At 35.2% G+C, this 22,407-nt stretch overlaps 1 protein-coding gene across 1 annotated transcript in view; it reads left to right on the top strand.

The window, feature by feature from the left end:
- Nucleotides 1-212: 212 nt before the first annotated feature.
- Cfap47 (cilia and flagella associated protein 47) overlaps nt 213-22,407 on the top strand; it is a 238,201-nt gene continuing 216,006 nt past the window's right edge. Inside the window, exons 1-11 of the mRNA XM_021153316.2 lie at nt 213-451; nt 1,560-1,711; nt 2,851-2,966; nt 4,799-4,937; nt 6,981-7,209; nt 7,469-7,629; nt 9,432-9,559; nt 13,069-13,304; nt 16,215-16,404; nt 17,510-17,726; nt 20,824-20,976. Of these exons, the coding sequence (XP_021008975.2) occupies nt 257-451; nt 1,560-1,711; nt 2,851-2,966; nt 4,799-4,937; nt 6,981-7,209; nt 7,469-7,629; nt 9,432-9,559; nt 13,069-13,304; nt 16,215-16,404; nt 17,510-17,726; nt 20,824-20,976 (1,916 nt within the window). The 5' untranslated portion in view covers nt 213-256. The remainder of the gene's footprint in view (nt 452-1,559; nt 1,712-2,850; nt 2,967-4,798; nt 4,938-6,980; nt 7,210-7,468; nt 7,630-9,431; nt 9,560-13,068; nt 13,305-16,214; nt 16,405-17,509; nt 17,727-20,823; nt 20,977-22,407) is intronic.

The following is a 22,407-nucleotide window of genomic DNA, read 5'->3' as shown; positions in this document are numbered from 1 at the left end:
TGACGTGAGGGTAGCATAATTTCCCTTGTAGGTGGAGCAAGCAGCAGATCCATGTGGGGGGCGTGGTCGGGGCGGGACAAGCACTGGAGACTTCTGGGTGAAGAAGGATGAGGCCAGCGGGAATGGTCCGGCCCACGCGCACGTGGGATTCCAACCGTTGTTTCCTAGTGCTTGTTACCTAGCTACATCTGTTGTCTCTCGCCAGTCCGGAGTTGGTCAAGTCCGCACCTGGTTGCTGGCACTGTAGAGGGCTGTAATGGATGCAGAGCGGGGCTCAGTAGCCCCTCGGGATATAGATACCCTTAAGAAGGAAGTTCAGCTGCGGGTAAATCCTCTGGAGCTGAAGTTTCAGGATGCAGTATCTGGGAAAGTATACCGCCTCCCTCTTACTGTACACAATTTGGGCCGTTGGAACCAGAAGATCAGATTTCAAGAGCCATCGAAGCCACAGGTGACACTTTAAGGGTACTGAAAGCTTCCTGGTAGCCTCCTCACTTGAGCATTCCTTTGGCCAGTTATCAAAATCTATGCCCCTGAGGAACTGGAGGAAGGATTGTACTTGCTGACGGGAAGCGGGGAGGGGGGTGGGGGGGTGGGGGGGGGGGGGGGGGGGGGGGGATGGAGGGTGGAGGGAAGGGAGGGAGGAGGAAGAAATGTGTGAGGGAGTAAAGAGTGGGGCAGAGACAGGGAGATAGAGGAGAGAAAATCAAAGAGGGACTGTAAAGGAGGGAGAGGGAGTAAGACTGAGAGGAACGGAGAAAGGCAGGGAAAGAGGGAGCGAGAGGAGACAGAAGAAGGAATGGAAGAAAGGGAGAGAAAGAGGGAGAAAGAGGAAGGGAAAGAGGGAGGGAAGAAGGAAGAGGAAAGGGCAGGGAGATGGAGGTGGAGGAGAAATGATGAAAAGTGGGAGACACAGAGAGGAAAGGAAGGAGGGAGAAAGGGAGGGGTTGGAGAAACACCTCTTTGCTTCAAGTTCAAGGAATAGGGGAGAGACTAGGTACGGCAAAGCTGATAGAAAATATGATTCTTCATATTGTGTTTAAAAGGCCTCATTCCTTTTTTTATTTTTAATTGACAAAAAGTTACAGAATTATGTAGCATTATGCATACAATGATGGTTACTACCTACTTGTAAGAATTCCAATTCTGTGTGCATGTGTTCATGATTCTGAAATTGTCTTAAAACCCTAGGAGAAAAAAAATGAAGTATTATTATTAATTACCATCTGATACATAAAGTTCTTGATTCCTCAAGGAATTATTAATTGAGGCATTAATGGAAAGTTTTGTGCCATAATCCATTTATACTCTAAAGTACTAAGATCTTAAAAGGGCATTTTCAGTACAGTCCTAATCATCATTCCCCATAAATATATAAAATTATTATTTATCAGTTTAAAGTTTTTTTTCAGTTTAAAGTTTTAAAAAGTTTTTTTTTAAAGCTAAGTGGGGGATAAGATCTATGCTTGATAGTAATGCACACTCCATAGCTATAATTGCTTCTAATCATTCCTTATAAGGAACTAATAGTGTTGACTTCATCTTTTTTTCCACAATAGTTCAAATTGTTGTTGACCAGTCTGGATAAGGAGCTTGCTTCTGGCCTTCAGATGACAGCAATGGTGGAATATCATCCTAATAAAAATGAAGACACGTCTGATCACATCTTTATTTCTGTAGGAAATAAAGTCCTAGATATTCCTCTATTTGGGTATGTAATTAAAGTACTAGATATTCCTCTAATTGGGTATGTAATTCGCACATCTCTGTTCTATAAGAAGTTTGTTGTTACTAAATTGTACTAATAATTTAAGAGCATCCTGAAAAATAGAGCTTATACTTTAAATATAAACTCAGTATGTCATAAGATTTCTTCCTATGTGACAATGAATTTTAAAAGATATCTGAAAATGCACACTACATATATGCCATGTGTGAGCACATTAAATTAAAGACACATGTAACAAATCAACCTTCTTTGTATAGAGATGTTGTTTTATACCCCATACATATTTTGATCATCCTGATCCAGAATCCCCTGTGAAGAGAGACCCTCAATTGAAGTTCTTTATTATCTTGTAGTCAAGTCTGTGGGTGTGTTTTCTTGATTAATGATTGGTGTGGGTGGGTCCAGTCTACTGTGGGCAGTGCCTTCCCTGGTCAGATGATCATTTTTAAGAAAGCAAGCTCAGCAAGCCATAGGGGAGCAAGCCAGTAAGTACTGTTCCTATGTGCTTCCTGCCTTTGCTTTTGCTTGAGTTCCTATGCTGTCAGCCCTCAATGATAGAGTGGGATCTAGATATGTAGACCAAATAAATCCATTCCTCCCTAAGCTGGTTTTCGTCAGTATTTGCTTTATGACAGCAACAGAATGTAAGTATAATATTCCCTAAATGTTCTGTTATAGTATCATTCCTTTCTTTAATTTAACATTTATATCATTCAAAGTATTGAAGTCAGTTCCTTCTTTTTAACACGTTTCTAAACATTTAATGTATTTGTGTGATTTTCAAAAGGAATGTCAAGTATGTTAGAGTAACACTAAACTGAGATAAATGAGTAGTCTGTTAAATAATATTTATATTTAAAGTACAATTTTCCTTGTTAAAAATAGGGTGTATTATAGCTTACATATGTTATTGTATGACTTTTCATATTGACAGCAGTGTTATCAATGGACCCATAGATAAACTGAAATGGCTTTTTAGGAGTTAAAGGTGTATATAAAGTGTATGTGAGTTTGTGTGTGTGTGTGTGTGTGTGTGTGTGTGTGTAGTCTCCATGGACCTAACTATGAAGGTGTTACTAATTGGTTAAACATAAGTGTGTGCTTCCTCTCTTCTCTTTTAGGCTGATTCCAGTCTGTCAGCTGGAAATTGTACCAGTAGTTGATTTTGGCACATTGGTTGCCAATAGTAAAGTGCATTGTAAAGAGATTACTATTATTAACCGTGGCAAAGCTCCAGGTAAATATTTTGTGTCATATAAGCTCACACATTTAGAAGAGTTACAATTATTATTTTAAGTGTGCATATTGTATAATAGATTTTCTGAGTCATCAAGAAAAGAAAAGATGTCTGTCATTTGTAATAGCTGAAAACCAAAGTCCCCTAAGTGTTGTGACTACAAAGGCTAGATACCCAATCACTCAGGAAAATTGAACCTGCCTCTTAAAATCTGTATTATCACAACCTCTTTGTTATATGACTGGTGATTTTCCTGAGAATGAGAGGCAGAATTCTGTTATAGAAGTAATGTTATTGTTAGGCTCATCCAGAGACTGAACTAGACCTCGGTGCCTTACTCTTTAGGTATTGGACACGTGTTTTTAAAGAAATTGAATTTGAGATTTCCTTAGTCGTGAGGGGAGAACAGTTAATGTATGATGGTTACTTAAGTATATACCTAAATTTTGGTATAATCCCTGTTTCATCATAGACATGAAATATATCCTCTCTTTGTCATACTCAAATTGACATTCATAACATGATACCTTGAAGGCTTTTATTACTCTATTCATTTGTCACTGAAAGAACACTTTTCTCCAGATTAGGTTATTTTTAGAATTTTTTATTGAGGCCCAGATGTTTTTATAAAAGTCTGTATTGTCAGATACAGTTTTTATTGATGACACCAATGGATATAGTCTGTCATCATTTTGTTTAGATGGTCAACATCATTAAGTGCAAGATTTCCTTGTCTCCCAATCTGATATGAGGACTAATAGTAGATAGGCTCTGTCTCCCTGAGACTGCATGATGAATACATAAGGAGATCTTAATTACAATCCTCTTTACCTCTATACTGTTTTCTTAGTTGCCTACTTGAACATTGGGGATTATTAACACAAAGCCAATATATCCCATTACATATTTTTTCAAAAGATACACAAGAATAAAACTGATAGCTATTTCAATTTAAATCATATTCATTTAGCTTTTAGTGATTTGGTTCTTTGATGGGTGAATATTCATTGCATGGGAGCACAAAGAGAATATTAGGTTCATTTTCATTTTAATTGCAATGTGAAGAATAGAGTCTCTTGAGGCAAGTGGTTAAGATTCTTTGATTCTGAAGACGCTTAATAGTTTGAGTAATATTTGATTGAAAAAAATATTTTGCTTTTCAAATTCTTCCTTCATAATCATTTAGGGATATATCCATTTTAATCTAAAATCTCCCCAAATTATAGTTGTGTTGCATATGAACTTTCTCTGAATTAAAATTCAGATTTAATTTGAATGGAATATTAATATATTTTTTTCAATGACACAAATGAAAACTGTACCCCAGGATAAATATTTTTTGTAAAACAAACAAACAAAAAAAACCCAAAACAAAACAAAACAAAAAAAACTCCCAAAAGACCCCAACACTAAACCACTAAGAAAAAAATTGGTTTTCTGGGTGTGAAATTGACCATGTTTCACACTTAATTGCTTCATGTATTAATTGGAAAAACCTGGGCAAAAAGTTAATTTTTCTGAAGCATCCATTGCATATTTTAGAGATTTGTAAAATGGATATAAGTAGTTGAACATACAGTTTAGAACACGGATAGAAGAGCATGCATGTGGATATTCAGAGCTCTTATTCTAAGTACTTTCCACAAATGAATATACAGTATTTTTAGCTCCTGGTGAAGGTTGAATTCCAATGCTGGGTTCAGATTTGCTCGGTGATGTCAGAATCTGTAATTACAATAAACACCATTATTGTTGTTCCACAGTGGGCTATCTGTGTAATATGTATCTATTTTAAGTATCTAACTATAAACTGTGTCTTTTACTCACCTTAGGGAAGTTTAAAGCAGAATACCAGGGTCAGTTACCTATTGTCATTTCTCCAAGTAGTGGTATAGTAAAGGCTAAAACATCAATGGTCATCAAAGTGGATTTCTGTGCAGACCAGGCCCAAATTGTAAATGAAATGGCAAGGTAAATATGTAGTACAGTTTTTGAAAAAAATTGCTTATATGAAACTCAAATATTTCCTGTTTTCTTCTTTCAGATTGATTGCTTGTTTGTTTACCAACCTTTTTTTTCTCATTTGCTAGTAGTAGATCATTTTGTTATTCCTATATGTCAAGATATACAAGTATCAATGGATAGTACTTGAGAACAGCATATGGATACACATAACAGCAGCTCCTAGTATCAGTTTTGTGGATATGAGTGAATGGTCCAACGATTCCACTAACAAAGTGGTAGTTGAATCACACACTCATCCCTAATTTGGATCTAGGTAGCACATAAGTTTTGTGTGTTTGTGTGTGTGTGTGTGTGTGGGGTGCGTAAGTGAATGTTGATGATAACTTGGATTACACATGTTATTTCAGTCAGAGAAAGTAGCAGATTTGAAATTCTAGAGATAACTGTACTCTGTTGAAGAATCAGAGGCAAAGTTGAAGAAGTACAAGGGAGTGATGCAAGGTGAAATTAAAATAAATGGCACAGGATCTAGTAAAGAGTCTATGGGGCAGCATTTTTATGAAATTTGCCTCAGTTCATTGATACATGAATGTGCAATTAATACACTGAGTGACCACTTGTAGGTAAAGTAATAAAGTATAAAATATCAGTTCAGTTCACATAGGAATGGAGATGTTTTATAAAATGTCTTTGAGTTTTTATAAGTCTTTTCTTGTCTGTGTGTGTGTGTGCACACACACGCTGCTATCTTGCATATAAGATGTATTTCATACTGAAGGCCACAGTTGTGGTTTTTGAAATATAGTTGTGAGCCTGATATGAGGTTAGGTTCTATTTTGAAGGATGGGAATTAATCTGAGGATCAGTTTGCATTTTAGAAAGTCAAAGTAACACCAGTGCATGAAGCAGATCAGGCAGTACAACGATAACTTGACAGTCTGACTAAGTATTATAAAACCAAAGCAAAAACGCAATAGGAAAGGGCAGAGCTAAGGTTGGCAAAACTGAGAGAACTGTAGAGATTTGAGGCATTTTCTACAATTCCTGTTTAACGCACTTGTTGAGTTACTGAACAAAGGAGAAAGGATGTGCAGAAGGAAGTTCAGATATGAGATGGTGGGATGAATTTCATTTTCAGAATCATCATGGAGTTTATGGTTATGGCTTATTAGATTTGCTTGTCCTAAGCTCCAGAAAGCAGCTTTGTCCAGAGGAGATGGGTACAGGGTATTTTGGGTATATGTGGTGGCAAAAATAGAGTACTGAGAATTAAACTGAAAAGAAGAGCAGAATATGAAAGAGTAAGAGTTTAAATAGTTTACAGAGGATCCGTGCTTTAGAACATTAGATCACACATGTGTGTTAGAATGAAAATCTAGGGAAATGTGTGATGTCCAAGATCAAAGGAAGGACAGATATATTGAGATATGGTGTGGATAATGATAACAGTTATAATAAAATCTAAATGAGTATTTTGATGATAGTTTAAGAGTAGCCAGTTATTTGTGGTCTCTGTTGGGGTTAAGTTGATAAGAAAGGAATAATCATGTGACAAGAATGCTAAATGAGAACTGAAATTAGTTTGAGAAACCAAATTTTATTGGAAAGTTTTTTTTTCTTTAGCAATTTTTTTCTGAGATTTTTTTTTTTAAATTTAGGCAATTGTGGTATTTGTATGTAAATGAACTGGGCCTGAGCCTGGGTTGAAATGAGTTAGAATGGAGTCTTAGAATTCTTGAGCTACTCTTATAGATCATATAGCTCCTGTATTTATGAAATAAATAATGATAATAATATTCCATTGACTCCCTGGTGCCATATCATTATTTGGCTTTCCAACCTCGTTGTTTCAAGTATAGACTAAATTAGGTTACACATGTATTTCACTGTATAGGATCTGATGAATTCTGGCAGCATATGACTGCCCTCCGTCTTTTGAGTTAGTTATGTTGTCATTTCAAACATCTTGATCCAAATACTTAGAAGAAAATAAATATATCAATTTATAATGAAAATACTTACACATATACATATCTTATTTTCTTATAGAGTGAGTTTGCAAGGTCGTCCTGAAACATTCTTGAACATCAAAGTGCGTGTGGTTGAACAGATCATTGAATTGTTTCACATGAATAGTGAAAGGAAATTGGAATGTATACGATTTGGTTCTGTGTTCTTCGGAACATCAAAACTTGAGCATGCTCTTTTGTATAACAATAGCCCTGAATCCATAAACTGGGTGGCAATAATGCAAGATGATTGTGTTGGAGAAGAGCTGGTAAGTGAACTGAGCAAAAATGGCGCATCAAGCAAGTCTGAATGAAACCAGATTAGTGCTTCTTGCAAATCACTGACTTAACTCGAATCTCCTCAAGTTTTGAATTAAATCATGTTCCTTAGTCAAATTTAGGTATATGCTATTTTATAGACAAATATTCTTCATTTTCTACATTCTGTAAATTTTAAAAACTTTAAAAAAAATGTTATTTACTTTGCCTTAACATGATTTTTTTGTCTTTTTTTTTTTAATGTTACAGGGAACAAATATTCATCAAAGGACAGATATTGCCGTAAATAATATCTCCTACTTAAACAAAATAAAGAAAATAGATATGACTGATTTTATGTCCTGCGTTCCCAATGAAGGGACCTTACTCCCTTATCAAAAGATTGTCATTACATTTTGTTTCAGCCCAAAGTAAGCAAAAGTGAATTAAATTGTAATGTCAATTATTGATGAAAATTATAGTAGCTACACACTAACCAGACTTGTTTGATATCGTAGTAAACATGTTAGAAGGCAAGAATATGCTCTTACTGGGACAAAATCCTTTTTGACTGAATCCCATCAATGTTTGACCAACAACATACCTTAGTATGTTTGTGTATAAATAACCAACCTAATTGTAACAATTTTTCCCTGTGAGAGGGTCATGGTCAGTATACTTATATTATAACATTGTCACTTAGTGATACCATATTTTTGAAGGCTGAATTGTGTTTAACTTAAGAGAACATGATAGTCAGATTGGTTACTTATATCAGATTGACCTATGGTATGTATATGGAAGATTACCTTGAGAGTGGGTGGCACTATGCTCTGTTTTAGAATCGTATGCTTACTGAGTACTATAAACATATGTGTTTATTTCTCTCTGCTCTGCACTGTGACTGTTATGAAACTAACTACATTTTTGCCTTGACTTCTATGCTTTGATGATCTTTGACCTGGAATTGTGAACTATAATAAACCTTTATCTTTTCTGTTGCTTTATTATAGCAATAGGAAAAAACAAAACAAAAGAAAACACAACAAGCAAAGAAACAAACAAAAAACAAACCAAAAAAAAAAAAAAAACTAAGGCAGAAAGCTAATCAATAATTGCCCTACTCATATAATCAAAATTGTCCTAATGATATTTTGTATAGGAAGTTTCTTTGGGAAGTCTATAAGATTATGCTCTACATACACAGCATTTCTATGTCATTTTCTTTGTATGTCTGTGTTTCTTATCTGAGTGTATACGTTGTTATGAGTCACCTAATGTGGCTACTGGGAACCATGCCTGGGTTCTACTAACCGTTCAGCCACCTCTGCAGCCTCCTCCACGCTTATATACTTGAAACAAATCCAAATTTTATTTCCTATAACAGCACTTAATTTTATTTGGGAGTCTAGTATGGAAATTTAGGTGTGAATATTTGAAGTTTTTTGTGAATGTTTTGTGAAGACCACATGTATTCCAATTTAATATTACACATCAACTTTTTGTGTATTTGAGTATCCACTGACAGACGAGATAGCATATTGCTAAGCGAGATAAATATAGTCAGTGGCTAACCCTATGGTATAATCTATATCTGAATCTTTCTTTTGTTTCCATCCTTCCTGCACATTTCTCTAGGAGGTTCTGACTCATATCAAATGATGTTCTCTAATTACTTGTCCATTACCATGAACATGATTAGTAATATAAATTTAGTTCACCAGAGAAAGCAAATATATAACAGATGTTCCTACTGGGGCGATATGTGTTATTAGAGAGTCCTTAGCTTTTAGCTAAGAATTCCTCCAGGAAAAAAAATACACTATGGCATGTGATGTAGGTTTTGGCAAGTTGGTACATTTAAGTTAATCTTGTCTTAGAAATATTTGTATTAATTAATTTTCACAGAGTTTTATGCTCTTTAATCATGTTTATGGTAGTGGACAAGTAATTAGAGAAAAATGAATTGATATGAGTCAGAACTTCCTAGAGAAGTGTAAAGGAAGGGTGGAAACAAAAGAAAGATTCAGGTATAGATAGATTATACCATAGGGTTGGCCATTGACTATATATCTTCCTTTGTTAGTAAATTTGGGAAATGTGCAACAGCTGTATTTTTATTCATTTCCATCTGCTTGCATAGATTTAAATATTAGGTTAATGATTTATACTCAGAAATGCCAAAAAAATATGTCACCTCTGCCTTAAGAATAATGGATTATGACATTTACAGGCTGGTAGTTGATACTAAAAAGGATGTTGGACCTTCACATAGGCAAGACTATGCTCTCTTTGTGAGATTTGATTCTGTGGGAAGTAAAGATGGATTTTTGAGAGATGATAACGCTAATACCATGAAAAGTAAGTATAAAGTCAACAAAATTATTAAGTGCTGTCATTTTGCAGAGATCAGTCCCATATCTTAGAAATGGCATGTATTGTTTGGGGATTTCCATGGTATTCTTTGGCCAACAATTTAATCAAATGCAGCACAATCCCACCACAAAAAGCCTCACCTATTGCCGCAGACCTTCTTTTTCCTGTGCCTGCATAAAAACAGGTCTCTCGAGCAAATGGGCAAAGAGTCAGATGAGACAGACAGAGACACACACACAAGAGAGGTGTCGAATCTGAATGTAATGTTCTGGTAAAACATGAAACTATTATATTACAGCGAATATCATAAATTGTAAAACATAACAGATACGGTACATTGAAGTTTCCCAGGTGCAAGAGGAGTGACTACAAAAAGAATTTGCAGGAACCAGAAAAATGTTTAGGTTATAGATAAGTGTCCCTCCAGATGCAAGAGGAGTGACTTTAAAAGGACTATGTTTACTTAGAGATTAGTGCCTGCTTCAGCCCTGGCCAGGCAAGAGTTTTACACTTTGTTAATTTCTCCAGGGGGTTTAACTCTTGACAGGCTTCAAGAGTAATGTAGTGTCACTGACCCTGAAATCCTCTAGGCCTTGTTAAATTTTATCTAGTTTGGAGAATTCCCATTATCAGGATAGTATATCAACTTGCTCTGGTGTGGAATGTAGTTTGTAGTAAATATTTCTATCTCAGTGAGACTTTTAGTCTCTTTTTGCAGATAACTGAGCTAATGGCTAGTGTTTTATTGTTTTATGGTAGAGCTAAATTAGTTACTGAATNGGTTAAGCTCCTTGCTGTTATCTGGGATCTTAGACCACTGGGAAAGGCTTTAGCTATGTTAGAATTCAATCTTAAAAGACATTTACTATAAAGTAATGCTTAATAGAGTGCATGTGAGTCTATACATTAGACTAATGAGGTGGGAATTTGATTATTATGGGTTCAGAAGAAAATGCCAAACTTCCGGGAGGAGAATTACCATGGAAATCTGATCCTCAAGAACAGCTTCCAGGCTTTACGCCTGCCAAACTGATCCAAGCTGGAGGGTCAGACTTTCGTCAGGCCTCCAGGAGAAAAGTTCTAGGAATTCATTTCTCCTGAGCAGCTTTTTGGCATTACTGCCTCAAGCTGGCTCCACCGGAGTCCCTTGGCAACCTATCAACATGTGATGGCAAGTTGAGACTCCACATGGATTATCCATAGGAGTTCTCATTAGGATCTCTTTTATATATTCCAGGATGTTTCTGCTGCACTAGGTTTCTACACCCCCACAAATGGCCCCCAATTCCAGTCATCCCTCCCTGCACTCTCTCCCCCTATACAATCTCCCCCTATATCTTAGCCCCTTGCTCCCATCCCCAGTCTACCTGTAAAATACATTGTTTCCTCTTTGCAGAGAGATCCATTTATTTCCCCCCTTAAACCTTGTCTCTATACATAACCTCTCTGTACCTAGAGAGTGTAGCTTTCATTATCATTTACTTAATGTCTAATATCCACTTACAAGCCAATATATACAATATTTATTTTTTTCTGAGTCTGGATTACCTCTCTCATTTCCATCCATTTTACTGCAAATTTCATGATTTTAGTTTTTTAACAGCTTGAATAGTACTCTATTGTGCAAATGTACCACAATTTCTTTATCCATTCGATTGTTGGAGGGACATCTAGGTTGTTTTTAATAAGGTCACAAAAACATGGATAAGCAAATGTGTTTGTAATAGGATGGAACATCCTTTGGCAATATTCCCGAGAGTGGTAAGTTGGATCTTGAGGTAAATCAAATCAATTCCCAACTTTCTGAGAAAGACATTTCCATAGTGGCTGTACACGTTTGCACTCCTACCAACAATGGAGGAGTGTTCCCATTGCTCAACATCCAACCAGCATGAGCTGTCACTTGTAGTATTGATATTAGCCACTCTGAGAGTGATAAGATGGACTCTCAAAGTAGTTTGATTAGTATTTCCTTGATGGCTAAGGGTGTCGAACATTTCTTTATTTCTAAGCTATTTGAGAGTTCTCTATTGAGAATTCTTTCTTTAGATCTGTATCCCAATTTTAAAAATTGGATTACTTGTTTTTTATATTTGGATTTTTTAGTTCTTCATATATGTTGTATATTAATTGGTAAAATATATTCTGTAGGTTTGTGCTTTGTCTGATTGACTCTGGTTTATGGAAGCTTTTCATGAAGTCCCATTTATTAATTGTTGATTATAGTATCTGCCCTTATTGGTGTTGTGTTTAGAAAGTCCTCTCCTGTGTCAAGGTTATTTTCTATATTCTTTTTTATCAGGCTTTGTGAATCTGGTTTTACATTGAAGATTTTTCCCACTTATAATAGAGTTTTTTGAAGGGTGAGAAGTATAGATCTATTTGCATTCTTCCAAAAAAGCAGGTGTCTCCATGTGTGTAGATTTATGTCTGGATCTTCAATTTGATCACACTGAAAAAGATAGTGTTTTTATGCCAGTACCATGTGGTTCTTACTGATTTAGCTCTGTAGTACTACATGAGTTCCGTGATGGTGAGACCTCCAATACTTCTTTTATTGTTCAGTTACCCTCTTGTTTGTTTTTCTATATGAAGTTAAGAATTGCCTTTTTAAAGAATTGTGTTGGAATTTTGATGGAGATTGCATTAAATTATCTACTGATGATTCTCTGGGGGAGGTCCTAGTTGCCAGTGAGGTTTACTATGTGATTTAAACTATAGTAGTGTTTCTTTTACAAACTTGGGTATCCTTGTGTTTGGGGCAGAGATGTTAAGAATTGAAATATGCCTTTTGGTGTTTTGGTGGAATTATTTTCTTTAATGAATATGTTGTGTCCTTCCCCAACTCTTTTGATTAGCTCTGGTTTGAGGTTAATTTTGTTACATATTAAAATGGCTGTACTAGCTTGTTTCTTAGGTCCATTTGACAGATATTTCTTTGTGTAATCCTTTACCCTGAGGCGATGTTTATTCTTGGTTTCTTATGTGTGTTTTTTTTTTTTTAATATCAGAAGCTAGTTTGTACTTTAGAGCTCTTGACTTTGTTCTTTCAGCTTTGAATATATTTTTTCATGGTTTTTTGTTTCTATGTAATGTTTGGCAAATGTTACTGTGTGTATAAAAGTGGCCTGTTTGAATATCTCTACCTAAAACAGTGTCCCTAAGGCTCTTTATTCTGTCTTACTCTACTTTGCCTTTACATATAGTCCTTTGTAAGTTGTTAATGTGGTTACTCTCTGTCAGTCTTACTCTTCAGAATGTACATCCATTAGAGTAGATTCTCTTTTATTCCTGTGTCAAGACCCAAAATTATGTGTAGCTCAGAGAAGGCAGTCACTGCATTTGCTCATGTTTGAGTGGGGTTCCCATTTACCATCATACTTTTAGAGTGATATCATGTGGGCTGGACATTTTTGATTTTCCCAACACTCCTCACTGTGTTCAATATTTATTTATTTGTTTATTTATTTATTTATTTATTTATTTATTTTTAGGTAATCGACTTCAAAAAGTGGAATTAGCTCTGACAGGCTCTGGACTTCCAGTCATATTACAGTTTGATCCAGGAAAATCACTTACTTTTGCACCTTGTCACATGGGTGAACATTCAGATATTCTTTGTATTGTAAAAAATCAGTCCATATCACTTCCTGTGATGTACCATTTTAAAAAAACTGCACACTTTAAAATGGATCCTGAAAGGGGCAAAATTGATGAAGGATGTATTCAGGTAAGCTAGCTCATTCTTTGTTTTCTTTCATAACACTTAAGCTAGTTATTCCTGCTAAAATATTACACAGAGAATTAAGAACCACATTTGATCTATTAGTGTTTATGAAGTATGTCTCTTATGTGATCTAGAATTAGTTATAAATGCAGTCATAGAGAATCCATAATTCTTTTGTTAAGTGCCTACAATGTGCTAGTGAAAACATGTGATGGTCAAGTCCGGTGTGCAATATAGTTATTGCTTCTAAAACATTTTTATTGTATTAAGAAATTATAATACATATACAGAAACAGGTATGGCTTAAGAAAACCTAGTGTGTTAAATAGGTTCTCTAATGTAGTGCCATCAAAACTCAAAGAACATGTTTTATTTCCATTCAGGAAGGATTTTGTGTAACAATCACATGAATGATATCTTGTAGATTTAATCAAAATTTGAAATTTGAAATGTGTAATAATTACCTAGTTTGCAGCTTGTTGTGTTGAGGAAAAACAAAAAGAAAACGTGGACACTAGGACATTCCTATTGGCACCAGGCCAACACCTATGTTTCCAGGGCTGGTATAAGTATAACTGGCTACTCTGACATCATTTTTGTAGGCACTATAAAACTGAACCTCTTCAACATTCTCTACTCAACTCTTTTTTTTTTTTTTTTTTTTTTTTGCCTGGGCAGGTTTTATGTGACCATAGGTTTATAGTTATAGAAATATTGTATACAAATTTAATACTTATTTGATGAGGAATGCTCGCAGAAGAATATTGAATATCTTAATTATCTATATTAAACAAGTATGCTTCTATAACAATAGAAAACTTTGTGTGTATATGTAAAAGTGTGTAGCTTAAGTATTCAGTGGTTTCAAATGTGAGCCCATGTGTTTTACACCATCCATTACTGTTTTGTCACATGATGCATATACAATGCAAAGTATGCTTGTACATTCTGAAGCAAGGCTATGGGGAATGTTTGTGCTGCAACACAGACTAGGGCTGCAAGAAAATCCTTAGCTTAATTAGACATTTAATTTTCATTTATTTTTTGTCCAATGCATATTAAGAAGCTTTTTAGTGTTCCCAAATTTAGGGTTTCTCCCACACATACCATTTTAAGATCCCCAAGTATGTTTGTTACTTAAATCAGGGCTTGGAATTCTATGGTCTGTTAGACAATTCTGTCTTGATACTTGATGTTTTATGGGTAACTTTGTATAGATACATATTTAATATTCTCAAAATACACTATATAGAGGAATTGTTAAATCTTGAAAATGATGTTCTTAACAGTATAGCCTCACAAGAGACAGCTATATCAGGGTCCTTTCAGCAAAATCTTGCTAGTGTATGTAATGGTGTCAGTGTTTGGAGGCTGATTATGGACAGATCCCCAGGTATGGCAGTCTCTAGATGTTCCATCCTTTCTTCTCAGCTCCAAACTTTGTCTCAGTAACTCCTTCCATGGGTGTTTTGCTCCACTATGTTCATAGCAGCCTTATTTATAATAGCCAGAAGCTGGAAAGAACCCAGATGCCCCTCAACAGAGGAATGGATACAGAAAATGTGGTACATTTACACAATGGAGTACTATTCAGCTATTAAAAAGAATGAATTTATGAAAATCCTCGGCAAATGGATGGACCTGGAGGGTATCATCCTTAGTGAGGTAACCCAATCACAAAAGAACTCACATGATATATACTCACTGATAAGTGGATATTAGCCCAGAAACTTAGAATACCCAAGGTACAAGATACAATTTGCAAAACACATGAAACTCAAGAAAAACGAAGACCAAAGTGTGGACTAGTTCCATCTATTTGCCTAAGAATTTCATGAATTCATTGTTTTTAATAGCTGAGTAGTACCCCACTGTGTAAATGTACCACATTTTCTGTATCCATTCCTCTGTTGAGGGACATCTGTTTTTTTTTCCAACTTCTGGCTATAATAAATAAGGCTGCTATAAACATAGTGGAGCATGGGACCTTATTACATGTTGCTGCATCTTCTGGGTATATGTCCAGGAGCGGTATTGCTTGATCCTCTGGTAGTACTATGTTCAATTTTAGAAGAAACCCCCAAACTGATTTCCAGAGTGGTTGTACCAGCTTGCAATATGTTCATGGGCATCACTTTCTTTAGGTTAGGAAGTTTTCTCCTATAATTTTGTTTAAGATATTTACTGGCCCTTTAAGTTGGGAATCTTCCTCCTTTTCTATACCTGTTATCCTTAGGTTGGGTCTTCTCATTGTATCCTGAATTTCTTGGATGTTTTGGGTTAGAAGCTTTTTGCATTTTGCATTTTCTTTGACTGTTGTGTCAATGTTTTCTATGGTATCTTCTGCACCCGAGATTCTCTCTTCTATCTCTTGTATTCTGTTGGTTATGATTTCTTTCCTATGTTTTCTATCTCTAGAGTTGTCTCCCTTTGTGATTTCTTTATTGTTTCTACTTCCACTTTTAGATCCTGGATGGTTTTGTTTTATTCCTTCCCTTGTTTGATTGTGTTTTCCTGTAATTCTTTAAGGGATTATTGTGTTTCTTCTTTAAGGGCTTCTATCTGTTGACCTGTGTTCTTCTGTATCTTTATGGGAGTTAGTTATTTATGTCCTTCTTCCTGGTGGAACTTGTGTACAGAGGTCTCTGGAACAGCCTAAGCTCCTAGGTACAGATGGTGAATTGGGAGATTCCTGTCCTTTCTGCTCCCTATTTTATTTTTTTTATCTATTCTATTCTATTTCTTAAATTTTCAATAATGAATATCATATGACTTTCTGCTGATGTTTCCTAAAATTGCTTATAAATCCCCGTGGTGAAAATATGTTGCTTGACGTTCAAATAACAGGTATTTTAAGATTTGGTTTTATTTATTCTAGCAATAGAAAATTGATTAAATTTTGTTTTTCTTTAGAATGTGATATGTTCATTTGTTCCACATCAAATTGGAGTATTTAAAGTAAAGCAAGTGATTGAGATTATTGGACCTGTGGCAGATGATAATCTACGGTCTTTGTCAATGAAACCTTTTCTTTACATACATTTAAACTTCAGCAGCACTTGCAAAGCTTTCACCAGGAAAGTTGGAGTGAAAATTAATCCTGGTATGTTACTACATTAGTCCTACATAGCTGTGATGTGATTTTCATTTTCAGTATAAGATTATGTGTATCAAACATGTCCAAAACAGTGCTTTTCCCCTTTTGAAAGAAGCTTATCAAAGGTAGAAGGCCTGTTCTAATACATATCATGGGCCTACATGTAAGTAGATCTCTGGCTATAGCAACGATTAACATTTCTGTCATATTTTTAGTAGATGTTATATTGCTATTTTGAGGTGTCTTATGCAGATTCTCAAATATTTTAATAATTGCTATGTTATATTTGTTCTATTTTTTTTCTGGAAGTTAATGTAAACTAGTTTTAACTATATTCAGATTTTGTGTGTGGTACAGTATCCTCTATTTACATATAATATTTTATTAATTGAACCATATGAACCTGATGATATACAGTTGACTTTAACAAAAAACAAAAAACAAGAAAGCCTTTATTTTCATATAGGTCAATTTAAATCTTCAAATTAGTATGCTTTTTATTATACATATATTTTATTATTAAAGTTTAGTTTGCTAACTTGGCTAATATAAGGCCATGTATTGTATTAAAGTGATTTGTATTTTCACAGTGTACTTGAAAATCTAGCATTTGTTAAAATCAGTTGTCTTAGTCAGTGTTCAGTTGCTGTTAAGAGATACCATGACCATAGCAACTTATATAAAAGAAAGCATTTAATTGGGGCTTGTTTACAGTTTCAGATATTTAGCCAATTATTTTCATAGTGGGGAGCATGGCTGCATAAAGGCAGACATGTGCTGGAGAAGGATCTGAGAATTCTACATGTGGATTGGCATGCATCAGGAAGAGAGCAACTGGGCCTGACTGGGCCTGACTTAGGCATTTGAAAACCCAAAGTCCACCCCCAGTGACACACTTAGTCCACCAGGCTACACCTACTCTATCAAGGCCATACTCCTAATGGTTGTCAAGTAGAGCCACTGCCTAATGACCACACATTCATATGTATGAGCCTATGAGGGTTGTTCGAATCACCGCACCAGTTATCTAGTGTATCAAATACTTGCTTAATTTTTGGAATTGTACAATACAAAGTACTAAATGCTGGCTTAATTTTCAATTTTATTTAAGGTATATCCCCCTTGGTCAGTAATCCCACAAGACACTTTGTGGCTAAAGATTCAGAGAAAAAGGACGATCTTCCACCTGTAGCTGCAATGCTCCAGTCAACAGCGACAAACCTTCATGATCATTGCTTAAAAGATGAGTCAACGAAGAATGCACTGATTGCTTTTCCTAACGACAGAGCTACAAGTATCAGGTCTGGAGATCACCATGAACATTTCAGGTACCATGTGATTTTAATAAATTACAATTTGATCAATTTGATCTGTATATTATCCAAGATAATATACAGAGATCTGCAAGATCCTGGTGTTTATAAAAAAGGAAAGAAACTTCTGTGGTCAGTAATCAGAATGGGTTTTTGTTCTTCCATTTGTATGAGGAATACAGTGGTTGTTGAATGCTACCGGATTTGACTTATCTAATCTTTTATACTCTCTACTGTATAATTTTGACAAAATGAATGGCAAGCAAAATACTTATTTTTTATTTTTGTTTTAATACATTGGATTTCTCTTTTTAAATTTTTATTATATTTCAAATATTATCCGCCTTCCCGGTTTCTTCTCAAGCCCCCTATCCCACCACCTTCCCTACTTCTATGAGGGTGCTCCCCCTAGCTCCCCTTCCTGCCTCACTGCAACCAGACCTTCCCCCGAGAGATGCCAGGAACTAAACCACCAACCAAAGAGTACACATGGAGGGACCCATGGCTCCAGCTGCATATATAGCAAAATACTTTTAAAACTATATTATGAACACCAATAGATAAATGATAGAAATTACTATTGAATTCATACTATAGAATAGATATATTTAATACAATTATGGGTTTGAGTTCATCTGAATAAAAAAAATTAAATTGTATGAAACCAATTAACAGTTATCCTGTTTTGTCACCTCATAAGTATATTTCTACTTGGCCTAAAGCTTTTATAGTTCTGTTTGTAAGGAGTGTTTAAACTTCAATTTAAGTACATTATAACCTCAGAGAAATTGCTAAATTACCACAAATAAGATAAAAGTGGCCAATACTTGATTTTCTGGCCTTCATCATAGAAGAATTTTAGTATATTCAAGAGTAAAAGAGAGTTATTTTTTGCCAATTTGTATGTTAATAGTAGACTGCCTAAACGTAATAATAGCTCTGAATTTTTTTTCTACCTGTGTCTTTACTTTAGGGGAGGTGCAGTGGGCATTAAGTTCCATGGACTTCATTTCGCCTTCTTATAATCTTCAGGGCTTTAAATATGGGAATTATTTTTAGGTCCAATATCTAGTAGGGTACTTTAAAAACAGAGGCAGATGCTCACAGCCAACCATTGGACTGAGCATGGGGTCCCCAATGGAGGAGCTAGAGAAAGGACTGAAGGAGCTGAAGGGGTTTGCAACCTCATAGGAAGAACAGTATCAACCAACCAGACCCCCCCCCCCCAGAGCTCCTAGGGACTAAATCACCAACCAGAGAGTACACATGGAGGGACCCATGGCTCCAGTAGCATATGTAGCAGAGGATGGCCTTGTTGGACATCAGTGGGAGGAGAAGCCCTTGGTCCTGTGAAGGCTCGATGCCTCAGTGTAGGGGAATGCCAGGACAGGGAAGCAGGAGTGGGTTGGGTGGGTGGGGGAATACCCTCATAGAAGCAGGGCGAGGGGAGATAGTATAGGGGGGTTTTCAAGAGGGGAAACCTGGTAAGGGAATAACATTTGAAATGTAAATAAAGAAAATATCCAGTAAAAAAAAAAAAAAGAAAAGACCATCTTTGAATAACTAAACACTCCCCTTCTTTTAAAAAAAAAATTACTGTCAAACTTTTACCTCATTTAAAGCTGTTATCACATAACATTGAAGAATCATGGGAAATACAGGGATTTTAAAATACATATTTGATTAATTTCACTTATATACATATATCAGTTAATTATAGAGGAAGCCTTTCAATGTTTGATAAACTTTGTGGGTGAATGAGGTAGATGAAGAAGGTTAGAAGCTATAAATAATTCAACTCTAGTTTATTGGAAATTTATCATCATTAAAAAGGATAAGAAGTCAATTGCCATGTAAAATACTATAAAGGTCTTTTATGAAATTTTTCTTTTTATCAACTTATTATTGGATAATTCATGAACTCTAAAGTTTAAGAAAATAGTTGTTAGAAAACAAATTGTCCCGTTTCCAGTTGGTTTTTAGAAAGGAGCTGACAGCAAATTCCCTTTTAGAATTATATGTATCAAAAGATGGCCTAGTCGGCTATCACTAGAAAGCCCATTGGACATACAGAGAGGCCCATTGGACATACAAACTTTATATGCCCCAGTACAGGGGAACGCCAGGGCCAAAAAAAGGGAATGGGTGGGTAGGGAAGTCGGGGGGAGGGTATGGGGGACTTTTGGGATAGCATTGGAAATGTAATTGAGGAAAATNGGGGGGAGGGTATGGGGGACTTTTGGGATAGCATTGGAAATGTAATTGAGGAAAATACGTAATAAAAAATATTAAAAATTAAAAAAAAAAGAAGATAGAGTCTCCTGACTATTTGCAGCCAGGATCTGGACTTGAAATGGGAAAATGGTAGAGAAGATAGCCACTATGTATTCGATGATAGGTTTCTGGACGGGAGAGAAAGGACCCTTAAGTTCCAGAGACCAGAAAGGGTTTCTGACTTTTAGCAGTTTTTAGGGAGTGGACAAGCTTCATATCATATGATTTGTGCTGGCCTAGCTTCGGCCTTGGCATTGGGGAAATCAGTTCAGTATTATCATAAACCTGTTTTGCAATGAAATGTAAAAGGTTGTTAGGCCACATCACAGCAAAATTTCTTAGTAGTTCTCTGTCTCATAGAGCCACAGGGCTTTTTCCATGATCCTCATTTTTGGGAGAGGGAGGGTACCTATAAGGTATGTAATCTAATAATAGTGTATCTGGTGAAAAAAATTCAGTGTTTTTTTTTTCTTCTAATTCTGTACATTCCCTGAAAATCTCTAAGAGTCAGAAAACTTTTTTGTTTTCTAAAAAAGAAGGGCCAGACTCTCCCATCAAGAAATTTATCTATCTATCTATCTATCTATCTATCTATCTATCTATCTATCTATCTATCTACACACTCTATATATACACGCTCATACATATGGTTATATCTTATCCTCACTTGAGATCTACATGCAGTGATGTCTTCATATGTCACAGAATATGCAGTTTGTCCTAATTCACTATTTAATGCCTCTGACTTGACATTTAAAATGACTAAGATGTATTTGCTAAATCTTGATTGAACAGGTTTATGTGGGCATTTTAACATGATACCTTGTTTATCTTGTAGAACAATTTTCACAAAGATGCCAAGGTATGATTATACAGATCCTGATTATGAATATACTGATTTGGAAAAACTGGAAAGAAAAGCACATCGAGATTACTACACAAACTATATTAACAATTTAAGAACTATACGCCTACGTAAAGAAGCACAGAGGTAAAGATAGTTCTTCAAACATTGTGCCTAAAGACCCGATTTGGTTTTCTTCCTTTTAAAAAATTTTATTATATTATTCTTTATGTTTTTTTAGAGTCGAGTCATTATTCCCCTCCCAGTCCACACTCTGACAGTTTCTCATCCCATTCTTCCTCCCCTGTCTCCAAGAGGATGTCCCTGCTACCCAACCCCACCAGATCTCCCCACTCCCTAGGGCCTCAAGTCTCATAAATTTGGGGAGTACAGTATAATAATTGAATATAATGATCAAATCAGGATATTTGTTATTGTCATCATAACAGTTTTATAACTTTTGATCAATGTAATATTTGAATATATTTATGAAGTATATTCAGACATTTCAGGACATGTATACAAGGTATTTGGGTCAGATCAAGGTAACAGACTTTTTTTTTAAAATTAGGTACTTTCTTCATTCACATCTCCAGTGCTATCCCAAAAGTCCCCCATACCCCCCCCCCCACTCTCCCACCCACCCACTCTCACTTCCCGGCCCTGGCGTTAATTTCCTTGTCATTACTTTGTCTTTGGAGCTTTGAGTTTTTCCATATCTATTTTCATGGTGGCTGTATGTAACCCCCAGTAATGTTTTTGGCTTTGCATTTCTATACATCCTTTTAACATTTGTTTTGTCATTTTAAAAATACTCATTTTAATAACATGAGGAAATAGTCTTAGTGTCATTTTGATTCTTGTTTTTCTGGTGACTGAAGACACTGAACATTATAAGGTAAATTTTGTGGGTGAACTTATTTTCTTTAAGAAGTATTCATTTATCAATTTTGTACAGAGTTTAATTTGATTATTGAAGAGCTATTATTGAGGGGTTTTTGTTATCTGTGTATTCTGGATAAATCTCTTTTCAAATGAATAATTTGCCTGTCATTTTTGTTGCAACGGTTGTTTCTACCTTTTATCCTTTGCTTTGTAGAAGCTTCTTTGCTTGAAAAAAATTCTGATTTGTCTGTGTTTTCAGTGTTTTATGAAGAAATCCAAGTATCTATTACTTATAATCAGTACCATTTTATATGTCGTTGTCTTAACTTTAAACCTGATGTCCATTTTATGATTTTGTATAGATTATTATTATTCACATTTTAATTGTCATATTACTATCAGGTTTATTTCTTTATGCCTTAGAGTTGTTTTAATTTTGAGTTGTTTTAGTAAGATTTTAATATATTTTAAAAGCAAAATATTTAACTACTTTAGCTGCAGTAACTTTTTATTTTGAGTTGTCTTAGGTAGTTTTTTTTTTTTTTTCTAGAGGCAGGGATTCTTTTACATGTCATTCACTGAAAGTATATTTCCTTTTTTTCTTAAATTTAGAAGTTCAATTTATTTATTATTTTAAAAATATTTTTGAATTAGATATTTTCTTTTTTCTTTTTAAATTTAATTTAATTTTAT

This window comes from Mus caroli, chromosome X (assembly GCF_900094665.2).
Source record: "Mus caroli chromosome X, CAROLI_EIJ_v1.1, whole genome shotgun sequence".
In the NCBI taxonomy this organism is placed as follows: Eukaryota; Metazoa; Chordata; class Mammalia; order Rodentia; family Muridae; genus Mus; species Mus caroli.
The sequence above is the reverse complement of the archived record's forward strand: the minus strand, read 5'-3'. Positions and strand labels throughout refer to the sequence as shown.